The sequence below is a fragment of the Hyperolius riggenbachi genome, chromosome 5 (assembly GCF_040937935.1).
Source record: "Hyperolius riggenbachi isolate aHypRig1 chromosome 5, aHypRig1.pri, whole genome shotgun sequence".
NCBI classification, from domain to species: domain Eukaryota; kingdom Metazoa; phylum Chordata; class Amphibia; order Anura; family Hyperoliidae; genus Hyperolius; species Hyperolius riggenbachi.
The window spans coordinates 33,737,425-33,750,134 of record NC_090650.1 but is presented as its reverse complement, the minus strand read 5'-3'; the positions used below and the strand labels follow the sequence as shown (position 1 = coordinate 33,750,134).

Genomic DNA, 12,710 nt, shown 5'->3' with positions numbered 1-12,710 from the left:
GTCCACCTGTGTCCTCTGTCCATAGCCCCTGTGACCTCTGTCCTTACCATGTCCTCTGTCCCAGAAGGAAGTGCAGGGGCAGACTAGAGTGCACTCACTTACTCAATCCCGGCTCTGAGTGCTGCATCTGCCTATTTCACCTTCCCTGCAGGCAAGTGATGATCACAGGCTTTGTCCCCGCTGATGGTATCAGCCGACATGCTGCATAGGTGGCTCTGGCACGGGCCTGGTCTTTTTGTGTGTCTGCGTAAGCCACTGTCCGCCTCATCCATATGATCTTCCCCACTGCTGGTGGCTGACATCGGAACGGTGCATCTGTGCACCGGCTTTCTGGTAGTTTCATCCCGCTGTATGTCCGCATATCATCCGCGGGCCCCCCTCGCAGCAGATTCACGAACGGGAACATCGCCTCCACCCTCTTCTCTCTTCTAGACCATTATCCAATCAGGCTGTCCCTGACCGCCAATCACAGCCACCCTCTGCCTCCTTTCCTCTCCTGATTGGCCGCGATGGTCCCGCCGGCGGATGATATGCGGACATACATCGGGATGAAACCACTAGAGAGCCGGTGCACAGATGCACCGCTCCGATGTCAGCCACCAGCAGTGGTGAAGATCATATGGATGAGGCGGACAGTGGCTTACGCAGACACACACAAAGACCAGGCCAGAGCCACCTATGCAGCGTGTCGGCTGATACCATCAGCGGGGACAAAGCCTGTGATCATCACTTGCCCGCAGGGAAGGTGAAATAGGCAGATGCAGCACTCAGAGCCGGGATTGAGTGCACTCTAGTCTGCCCCTGCACTTCCTTCTGGGGGACACATGGATGCACATTCGGACTATAAGACGCTCGGACTATAAGACGCACCCACTTTTGGGGGAGAAAAAGTGCGTCTTATAGTCCGAAAAATACGGTATGTATTTTAACTTTGGGACACTTAATAGGCTGATAGTAATCAGAGACAATAAAACATCCAATCTACTTTGCAAACGTTTAAATATAAAATAAAACCATGGGATATCTAAAAAAAAAAAAAAACATTTTTAGGAGTAGGAATACAATTATTTATCTCATCAGTTTATTTTTACCTTGGGTTCACTTTAAAGGACCCCCGAGGTGAAAATAAACGAATAAAATAAACAGTTGTATCTATCATCCTCCTCCTCCTAAAAAGATGACTTTTTAAGATATTCCAGTTTTATTTTATAGTTTTAGTTATAGTTTTATTTTATATTTAAATCTACTTTTTAAGATTTTACTGTTTTATTGTCTTTGCTCAATGACAGATTCATTAAAGTTTGCCAGAGCTAAAATCTATCAACTATTGACCCTTTTTATATCTTTCCTGCTCTCAGAAGCCATTTTCTGCTAGGAAAGTGTTTTACATTTGTATTGTCTCATCAGTGAGGGTCACACTGTAGTCTTGACTCAGACAGGAACTGCTACTTACATACCTGATGTTTAACTCTTTCAGGCAGAGAAAGAAAAAAAAAGGAACACAGCCTAGTTATGTGTGTGCTTGGCACTGTACATAACCATGTCTATCTCATCATGTCACATGTCACCTCGGGTATCCTTCAAGTCTGTCTTACCCACCTAGCTTGAAGAGTGTTAAAGAGCTGATGCCCGGCCACGTCTCTTCATTAGGTGTGCCAAGAATCTAAAAGGGGAAGACAAAAAACAAACACTGCGGTCAGTCATAGGGCATCACAGATACACAGGATTACACTGTATAATTAGAGACTAAACAAAAGAGTACAAAGTACAATAATTCATAGCCTGCCTTCACTGTCCCTCAGCTTACAGCCACCCAAACACCAAGAGATAAGTGACCATTAGCTGTTGTATAGAAATTATTTTAAGAAGAGTGCTTTCTTTCACAATACAAATATAACAAACTTCTAATTTTGGACTCCCTGTATCTTGTTAAAGTGAACCAGAGACGAAGCACCCTCATGTATTTTACCATATAGATCAGTGGGAACAGAGAAAACGCCTACCGTGCGTTCTGTTTCATTCTGCACTGCACAGCTTGCTTCTAATCAGCCCTGATAAAATCCCCGACTGAGCATTCAGTCTGGCTTTGCTATAATGACTCAGCTAGAATGATTCCTGAGCAGAGCCAGCAGGGGGCTGGCTTGGACTTGAAAAGACATGAGATAACACAGACGGAGCTATAAATATTCCTGAACAAAGCCAGACTGAATGCTCAGTCGGGGATTTCATCAGGGCTGATTAGAAGCAAGCTGTGCAGTGCAGAATGAAACAGAAAGCAAGGTAGGTGTTTTCTCTAATGTTCCCACTGATGTATATGGTAAAATACATGAGGGTGCTTCGTCTCTGGTTCCCTTTAAGCCCTTATGAGGATTCCTCTGTCCTGTGACATTAAAGCAGGAGGATTAGCCATACTATGCCAAGGAAAAAAACACACATATAAGTAGATAAATACTTTATCTACTTACATAACACATGTATTGTACTGTCCATGTTTTAATTTCAGTGAATTTTATATAGTAAATGAACAGAATTCTGTTCCTGGTGGGAACCATGTCTTTTGCCCAGTTTAGGCTAAATACTGATGTAATTTCTTCCCTTAACTTTTTTTTTCTCCTCCAATCACCGAATCACGTCAGCCTTGCTTGTAAACACAAGTGAGCAGAGAATCGTGCTTCAGCTAGGCAGGGAAATAAAGGGAAGAGGAGGAATATATTATAGATAAAATTATCCCCCAACCTGCAACTTAATGGCACTGACTATTAAAGGGCCAGTGCTTCTAAGGTTATGTGATAACTCCAAACCATAACAGAAAATGTAGGAGGGATAATGCAGGGAAACCCGACGTGGCGACAGCTCGTATCAGCAGACGTTCCTAAGTTATAGATGCACGCTCTAAAGCGCAGGGACTATTACGCCCCCGTTTTGTGAGGAGAAAAAAAGTGTGTCTTATAGGGCAGCAAATACAGTAATTAATCCCAAACACGTGCAAAGGGTTCCTATTTCATATATCAGTCTCACCTTTTAAGTTGCATTCCTGAAATAAATGCACCTCTGCACGATATTATATTTTTTTGAGTTTCACCAGTAAAATGTAATATTTACCAAAGCAGAGTTGTCGCTCTCCCTCTTTACAAACTGTTCCCTTCAATGACCACTGAGTGGCACTGTTTCTCTCTGGCAGCTGGAGCTCTGCTACAATTTTCAGTATATCCCATTTGTCTCTGCAACAATTTATGCTATAGAGCAGGTAGGTAGATTGTGATCTACTGGCAGATCGCAAAGGACTTCTGGGTAGATCCCGCCCTCCTCCCCCCACACACTGTCTCTAACTTGGATGAGCTTAGTGCGATATGTAGTTCTGAGGTTTGCACAGCAGTGTAGCTGTACAATAGTTTACAAGGCATCCTATCCTATCCTACACAATAAAATGCAAGTGTCCCTGCGTCATCAACTGAATGGTTGTGTGTCCTTGGCTTTTCTGTACTGAGCATGTGCGCAGCCAGGGCAGTTAGGACACAGGGCCGGATCTGACAGTTTGCTGTGTGTGGTTCACAGAGGTTCTCATTGCATTGTGGGAAATAACAGCTTTTTCCAACTGCCAAGAAAGCAGCTCCCTGTGTGCATATACTTCAGTGGTGGGGAACGAGCAAGCGGGACATGTTTGTGTGTACATTGCAGGGGGTAGCGGCTGTGACCTAGAGCCCGTTTTTTAACGGGCGGGCTTTTTTACTAGTATAATAATAAAACCTACCTGTCCCTCCGTCATCCTCCTGTCCCTGTTGCATAGCTATTTGGGTTGAAAAAAGACATACGTCCATAGAGTTCGAGTGCCCGTGTGTTTTGGCTACTGCACATGTGTAGCCGTTGGGACAGGAGGAGGACGGGGCCTGGGAGCTGGGCAGATGGGTGCGTGGCGGCGGCGTACAAGAGCGTGCGCGTGGCGGGTGCGCACTGACATGTGGCGGTGGCAGCGGTGAGAGAGACCTAAAGCACGTTTTTTTAAAAACCGGGCTTAGGTCAACTAATAACACTATAATAACAATCCTACTAATATTATAAATGCAAAAGTTTGGAGGTTTGTTACTCAATCACGCAACAATGGCTGATCGGATTTGAATGAAATTTGGCACACACATAGTACAATACCTGGAATAACATATAGGATACTTTTTATCCCCATAACCAAAAAGTGGGTGGAGACAAATACCAATTTCATTGGGAAAATGTAAACTGCAGCCTTTCTTCACAGTTAATGGCAGGGTTCTCAAACTTTGCACAGTTTGTTACTGGGTGACTGGAATTAATATTCAGAAAAGTGGGTGGAGCCTTCAAAAGCCAATCAAAATTCACCTATTGATTTTCAAGGGGAATATTTAATTGCTGCCATTCTTGCACTGTTAACGGCACAACAAGCCTCAAATCTGGTACAGTTGGTCATTGGGTGACTGGGGTTCAACTTCAGAAAAGGGGGTGTAGCCATAAACAGCCAATCAGATTTGTTTAATTTCAATGCAAATTATTGATGCCAAAGACCGCAAAGCTCACAAACATGGAGTAATTGTGTTAGGGTTAGAAAAAAAGGGTGAAGCCAACACCAGCCAAATACATATGCGGGCAACGCTGGGTCCTCATCTAGTATAATATATAAGCAATAGTCAGTGCCAGAGTGTCCTATGAGAGAGGGTATGCTTGCCTGAATATGTGAGTTCTCAAGTTGCACCTAAGAGGGTAAGGGTGGGTGAGTAGCAGATGTGTTGAGGGAGGTCTTTAACGTTGCAAGAGAGAAGGGGGCAGTTGCTGGGAGGAAGAGCTGTAAAGACTGGAATGTCAGGGCTACATTTGCGAACCATTACGCAGGAGGGGAAGGTGATCATTGTGAGGGGGTGGCTGGGAGCACTGGCCAAGTGTTAATATGGTTGCATGTAACATGTGCAGCCACTAGAGGGTGACAGCCTTGTCACACTGGTGGCAGCACAGCCTATGAGCTATGAGGAAGGAATGACTTGATGGTCATTGTAACTGGAGGAATTCTAATAGGTTACACTGTGACGGTCATGTGTTTCTTTTAACATTACAAGACTAGTAGAGATATAAAGGAATAAGGCAGGGAGCGGAGCATCATCTAAAAGAAACAAACAAAAAAAAAAAAAAGGCAAACAAATGCAAAAAGTGGTAAAATGTCAAATACATACATATAAATGTACATTTCTCCCAGAGTAAAATGTACTATAAATTACTTTTTTCCTAAATCGCTGTCACTTACCATAGGTAATAAAAATCTGTCATCATTTGGACCAGTCCATCTGCTCATGGGGGATTCTCAGTTATTCCTTTATTTACAAAAGCACTCAAGGAACGTCAGTTGCTTGGTCCAATTGCCATAATAGCGTGTAAACGAGTAGGGAGACTGACATCTTGTATAAATCTTTTCCAGTAAGTGGTTTTGTAAAGAATAAAGGAAATCCTGAGAATCTCCATGAGGAGATGGACTAGTCGAAAATCTGTCAGACCGGTCAGCTTTTTACTACTTACTGTGAGTGACAGCTACACGATAAAAAATAATGTATAGTGCATGTTACTATGGGAGAAATGTATATTTTTATGCATGTATTTTACATTTTACAATTCCTCCAATGTTCAAGGTTTTGTTCTTTTGTGTGGATCCTTCCTTGTGTCAGGGAAAATATAAACTGGGGGTTACATGGTACATCCTGGAATTCTATTTTAACTGGTTCTGGAACAACGCAGTTTGATTCTACGTCCAGCAGGTGGTGCTGCCGCTCTGACTGGATGTAGTTTCAACATCCCGCTGAACGACGCCGGACGACGATCTCGCCGCTCTGAACCCGCCGCAATTCGCTTGCTCTGCCATCTATAAGACGGCAGAGCTCTGTAAGTAGGTCAGGAGCCACTTTCATTGGCTCCTGACCGCATGATCATGGAGAGCCAATCACATTAGCTCCCATTGATAGACAGCGTCAGGAGCCAATTAAAGTGGCTCTTGACCGGCTACCAGCAGTCTGCCGTCAGAGAAGGCAGAGAGAGGAGCCTGCAGCGATTGGGCAGCGTCATGACCGGCGGGTATGTGCGGCGATTCCTCGGGAAGAGACGTTTTACAGTGCTAGCAGTCACTGGTCCTTAAAGGGATACTGTAGGGGGGTCGGGGGGAAATGAGTTGAACTTACCCAGGGCTTCTCATGGTCCCCCGCAGACATCCTGTGCACGCGCAGCCACTCAGGGATGCTTTGGCCCCGCCTCCAGTTCACTTCTGGAATTTCAGACTTTAAAGTCTGAAAACCACTGCGCCTGCGTTGCCGTGTCCTCGATCCCGCTGAGGTCACCAGGAGCATACTGCGCACACACAGACCTTACTGGGCTTCTGTTATACGCTCCTGGTGACATCAGCAGGATCGAGGACATGGCAACGCAGGCGCAGTGGTTTTCAGACTTTAAATTCTAGAAGTGAACCGGAGGCGGGGCCGGAGCATCAGGGGGGTGGCTGCGCGGGCACAGGATGTCTGCGGGGGACCATTGGAAGCCCCGGGTAAGTTCAACTCATTTTCCCCAGACACCCCCCCACCCCCACTGTGTCCCTTTAAGGGGACAGAGACTGCTGGTACAGAAGTGCTTAACATGCTACAATAACATTTACATTAGTTCACCAAAAGTGCATGAAGTGTAAATATATTCCAAAGACTGAACGCACTTATCTTCACAACAATGTAAACACTTTTTAAAGCGGTATTAAACTGTATAATAGGAGCGCTGCCAATTCCTTTACTGTTCTTTAGAAGATGTGTAGACCATTTTATGGCTAGCTGCCCCAGATTGACACTGTGTTTAATTGTTAGAGGTCAGGTCTCTTCCCTGTGGAACCCTCAACGAGGTGGAAAAGTCTAGTACTGAACAATCTGCATGCAAACTGTTTTTGTAGGCCAACATCCTCCATGTGTTACATCTGCTTTGAAACCAAGTTGTGTAATCTGCCCATGTATAGATTCTGCACATCTATGCAGCTGGTCAATTCGGGTACAGCCTGCATTTGCAAGCGCTACCATCTCCTCCTGTTGTACAAAAATGCAAGTCTTCTTATGGCTAGCTGCATTCATGTGTATCAGTTTGCATTCAATTCTATCTAGTTTTACATGTATAGATGCATAGTTTGCATCTGTTATGAATTCAAGGTGTGTATTTTAGTCTCTAGGGGGCGCTGCACACCTCTTTTGGTATTCAGTTGCAGCCTGAATAGGAACACTGCCAGCTCCTTCGCTGGTATTAAACTGACATAACATTCAATAATGTGTTTTTCTACTTTTTATAACCCATACAGTTACCATATTTGCTTTTGTGCACACATACTATTAATTTACAAACTACAAGTTCCCAAAGTACAGTGTATCTGTTCTGAAAGCTGCCACTGCATTTTATTGCGTAGCTGCTGTATTTATATATTGTAATGTACACAGTGATCACTTCTGAGCTCTCTCTCTCTGATCTGCACACATATAGAAGGAGTTTCAGTGCTGCCAGGGAATCACCTATTCAGATGCAGATCATATTGCAGGAAGCTTTACATTGAAAAAGCATGTCCTGTGTTTAACTGTTTGAATGCTGTTCTGCTAACTATTTATTTTTTGCAGCAGTATATCATATGCTATAAATAATCTTTTAGAGCAAAGAGAAAATGACGAGTTTCATACCACATTGACAAATATTTAACGTTGTATTCCTTTTATATATCATGAATTTATATCTTTTGATTTATTCCTAGATCATAGTCTTCAAATTACTGTTGAAATGAGTAATCAGTTTTTGTATAACCAGTTTTATATCTCACATAGAATGTAATGATGTGAAACTATTCTCATGTATTGCCACACTTTTTTCTCACGCTGAAAATGACCTAACTAATAGCTGAAATATTTTAGCGAGTAGCTAATAGTTGGCAAGGTCTCCTAGAATGACTCATAAGATAGAAAGTGAAACCAAAAGCACATGACATCATTGGAATGAATTTCTGGAATGTGATGTGCTGACATACGCGTATGTTAATCAGCAGGAGGAGTTAGATTTCTTTCTTTGTTCTAACTAGTGATCAGAATTCCGGCTCTTTTCAGAGAATCGGCTCTTTTGAATCGGCTCCTGCTAAAGAGCTGGCTCTTACGGCTCTGAATCGGCTCTTCATTTAATATCACTTGTATGCTTATATTTTAGCCTAATTAAGCAATTATGAATGGTTTGTTTGTGTGTAAGCTATTTCTTATTCATACATTAAGCATTTTTAAGCATTTGTTCATTACAAAAAATACAGTTACTGTTTTTTAACTTTTTTTTTAACATTTTATTTATTTTCACATCCTGGTGAATAAGTTACCCAAAACGGGAATAGTTTAATAAGATAACAGATAGTACAGGAAAATAACCCTTTACAACCCCCCTCATCCCTCCCCCTTCAACAGTGCACGGCCAGTCAGAGGCAATGCATTCACTTGCTTTTGTTATGCTGGTGGGTGGGTGGGTGTGGTTAACAGCGCAGACAAGGGGGGTGATGTAGCTCTTGTCACCGCCCGCTTTTGCTCCTCATTCGCTGCCTGTGTCGGGGGAATGATTGATTCGGGACTCGAATACATAGCGCGCCGCTCGCTCTAGCCGCTGAGCGGCGGCGCACTGGTGAGTGATTCAGGCATCGGCTCTTTTTAAAATGAGCATCGGCTCTTGTCGTTCGCAGCAAAGAGCCGGCTCGTTTGCGAACGACCCATCACTAGTTCTAACCCTATATAGATAGCTGACGAGACAGATTTTTAGGCTGCTGCTGCTCTTGTTTAACCCATTCGCGTTCCGTCGTTTTCACTTGAGAAATGTTCACCTCCCATTTATTAGCCTATAACTTTATCACTACTTATCACAATGAACTGATCTATATCTTGTTTTTTCCGCCACCAATTAGGCTTTCTTTGGGGGGTACATTTTGCCAAGAGCCACTTTACTGTAAATGCATTTTAACAGGAAGAATAAGAAAAAAATGGAAAATTTCATTATTTCTCAGTTTTCAGCCATTATAGTTTTAAAATAATACATGCCTCCATAATTAAAACTCGCGTATTGTATTTGTCCATATGTCCCGGTTATTACACCGTTAAAATTATGTCCCTATCACAATGTATGGCGACAATATTTTATTTGGAAATAAAGGTGCATTTTTTCCATTTTGCATCTATCACTATTTAAAAGTTTAAAATAAAAAAAATATAGATATATTTCATCTCTACATTGATATTTAAAAAGTTTAGACCCTTAGGTAAATATTTACATGCTTTAGTTTTTTTTATTGTAATGTTTTTTTTTTTATACTAAACATTTTATTTGGGTACTTTTGGGAGGGTGGGAGGTAAACAATAGATTTATAATGTAAATGTGTGTTAATTCTTTTTTTTTTCAGGTGTAGTATTACTTTTTGGCCACAAGATGGCGGCCATGAGTTTGTTTACATGACGTCACTCTAAGCGTAGCACGCGCTTAGAGTGACGCATCGGGAAGGAGACGGCCAGAAAAAGCTCAGCTTCCGAGAGAAGCTGTCGCTTTTTCAGCGGGGGAGAGGAATCAGTGATCGGGCTCCATAGCCCGATACATTGATTCCTTGGCTACCAAATCCGTGGCCGGGATTGCGCGTGCACGATCGGCCGCGGGGGCGCGCGGTAGCGCGCATGGTTCCTGGGCGTAGAATCTACGTCCAGGAACCAAAATAGGTTAAACGGCTTCTAGGAACTGGTAATGCATCTCATGCAATATATTTTTGGTGGACATTATAAAATTATGTTAGCAGATATCTTAGTAATTGGCATCTTAATCATAACTATCTTATATGTAATATTTGTATATTCTCTGTACATTATCACAAGAATACGGTACATTATATTTAGTGATAATTCTCTTGTCTGCCTGTTCTGTTTATTTCAACCTGGGATATGCTAAAACAAATATATGTAAGCTTTCAGTGGCTTAATACCCATTGATATTAACAGTTGATAGTAGTAACGCTAAATGAAGAGTTGCACTTCTTTCTGTTAATAATCCTACCTAATGCGTAGGAGCTGGCAACATTAAATTTGCCATTTTTTTTATTACTCCAGTTTTTATTTATTTTTTGCTCACTTAAATTTTAACTTTGTTTTAATAAAGCATTTCCATAAAATGAAATATGTGGAGAAACAGGAATCAATTCAATTACGGATCTTATTTCTAAGTGCCTATTATCCTGCTCAGACTTGAGCCAACTGCTCTTTATCCACAAGATGGCAGCATAGGACAGTTATTCTTTCCCCAGTGACCACACTGCACATTTCCTGGCTCTTATTCAGCAAGCAGAAATGAACTGAATCCATGGAATGTGTAAAACCTTTTACTTTCATCGCCATGTTCTACATATTTTTATTTTTGTAAAGGTCCCTGATGGGGTTCTATTCCTTTTCTATGTTAACCATGTTTTCAAAGCTTAGTTTTCCTACAGATTCAGCTAAAATCCCCAGTACTAATGTCACTTATAGAAACCATTCAAGACCATAACAACATGAAACTGCACCAGCTAAACTGCAACCAAACTAACCTTCACCATTACGGTATAATAACACATAAAAGCCCTAAATTGTAAACCACAATTGCACTGTCATTGAGCATTGCAAAAGGCCAGAGCTCTGACTTTGTAGACGTTCAGAGTGACAATTGACTGATGCATCAATTAGATCTCCAGCCAGTGCTAGCAAGGCTTCACATTGGTAAAAAAAAAAAAAATCTGCTATTGAAAGGTTAATCCAATAATTAACGAGCTACAATTGGCATCACGCTTGTTGCCAGTCTATGCAATGCAGAGCAAAGCAATAGTTAAAAGGAATGAGAGGTGCGAGACCTACGGGGCAGTGTCCTTCCCCAGAAATTTTTTCCAGCCGGGTGGCAGGAAAAAGTAGCCGGGTGGGGCGCTTCCCTGCTTACAGCATAGGAGGAGGATGAGGAGGCAAGCCTACGACAGTCGGGTGCCCACCAAAATTACGCGGGCAGAGAGTCTAAAAGAGCCTGGGGAGGACACTGCGGAGGCTGCCATATTTATTTCCTTTTAAAAAATACCAGTTGCCTGGCTGTACTTCTAATCTTTCTGGTCAGTAGGGTCTAAATCACACACCTCACCTGAACAGGTCCCAAATTGTGAAACTTGGAAACCTATCATCCAGCCCAAGAACAACCAACACGGGAGCCCCACAGGGATGTGTTCTGTCACCTTTTCTGTTTTCACTTTATACCAACAACTGCATATCCAAAGATAACTCCGTCAAAGTGATCAAATTCGCAGATGATACCACAATTTTTGGCCTTGTTAGGAAGAACGATGAACGGGCCTACCTCAGGGAGGTGGAAAGAATCAGCCACTGGTGCAGCGAAAACAAGCTAGTGCTCAATACCACCAAAACTGTGGAAATGGTCATTGACTTCAGAAGACGGAGCACCACCACCCCCCGCCCGATCCATATAAATGGGTCCGAAGTCAGTAGAGTTTCCAGTATCCGTCTCCTGGGCATGACCATCACGGACGATCTAAGCTGGAAAGCAAACACCATCTCAACCCAAAAGAAGGCCCAGCAGAGACTCTTCTTCCTGCGGCAATTAAAAAAGTTCGGTATGGCCCATGAACTCCTAAAATCCTTCTACTCCGCCACGATCGAGTCTGTCCTCTGCTCCTCGATCCTTGTCTGGTACGCTGGGGCCACAGCCAGCGACAGATACAAAATCCAGAGGGTCATCAGAACTGCAGAGAAAATAATCGGAAAGCCCCTTCCCCCTTTGGAGCTCATTCATGAGGCCAGGATGTGTTCCAGAGCAACAAGGATTGCCAACGATCCGTCGCACCCAGGCCATCGCTTCTTCCAACGGCTCCCGTTGGGGCGCAGATTCCGGGCCATCCCCACCAAGACATCAAGGCACAGGGACACTTTTGTCCCCCGCCACTCAAGGTAGCACCCACGTAGTCTGACACACCCAATGCTAATATTAGTGTTCTACTCTCTGTGCTGCTCCTCTTGCAATGCCTCTGTATCTGCTGTTCTCTGTATCTACATGTTTTACTTTTACTGTTGATTACTTCATTTGCTGTTTTTTTTTTTTTTTTTTTTATTGCTCTTTTCTACTGTCAGTGTGTCTTTGTAAACAAAGTCTAAGGTGTTCTGTGCTGCTAAAACCAATTCCGGGCATGACCCAAGTCATGCTTGGCGAAATAAAAGGATTCTGATTCTGAAACAAGCATGCAGCTAATCTTCAAGTAGAAAGGGGCACCAGAAGGATAAATCAATCACTAAAATCGTTAAAACGGAGGAGGCAGTGATGGACATGCCTCCTCAAAGTAGACACAAGATGCAGTTGATGTTTATTCAACAAAAATAGTTTATTTACATACTTCCAAAAAGGTGCAACGCATTTCACAGGTACAGTATATCCCGTTTCATCAGGCTATAGAAGTAGCATGACTCATGCAGGTCTATTACAAAGCTTAGTGTCTAGCAGAGGCGCAAAGCTTTGTAATAGACCTGCATGAGTCATATGCTCCTTGGGGAAGTTATCTCAAACTCCAGGGATGTGGAGTCGGAGTTGGAGTCGAGGCAATTTTGGGCACCTGGAGTCGGAGTCGCATGATTTTTGTACAAAATCCACAGCCCTGTTAAGTATTA

At 42.9% G+C, this 12,710-nt stretch overlaps 1 protein-coding gene across 11 annotated transcripts in view; it reads right to left on the bottom strand.

Annotated features, from left to right (window-relative positions):
- CDK14 (cyclin dependent kinase 14) overlaps nucleotides 1-12,710 on the bottom strand; it is a 579,759-nt gene that overhangs the window by 202,817 nt on the left and 364,232 nt on the right. For all 11 annotated transcript variants that reach the window (XM_068235460.1, XM_068235463.1, XM_068235466.1 and 8 more), the window contains one exon: nucleotides 1,600-1,663. In XM_068235460.1, coding sequence (XP_068091561.1) covers nucleotides 1,600-1,663 — 64 coding nt within the window. The remainder of the gene's footprint in view (nucleotides 1-1,599; nucleotides 1,664-12,710) is intronic.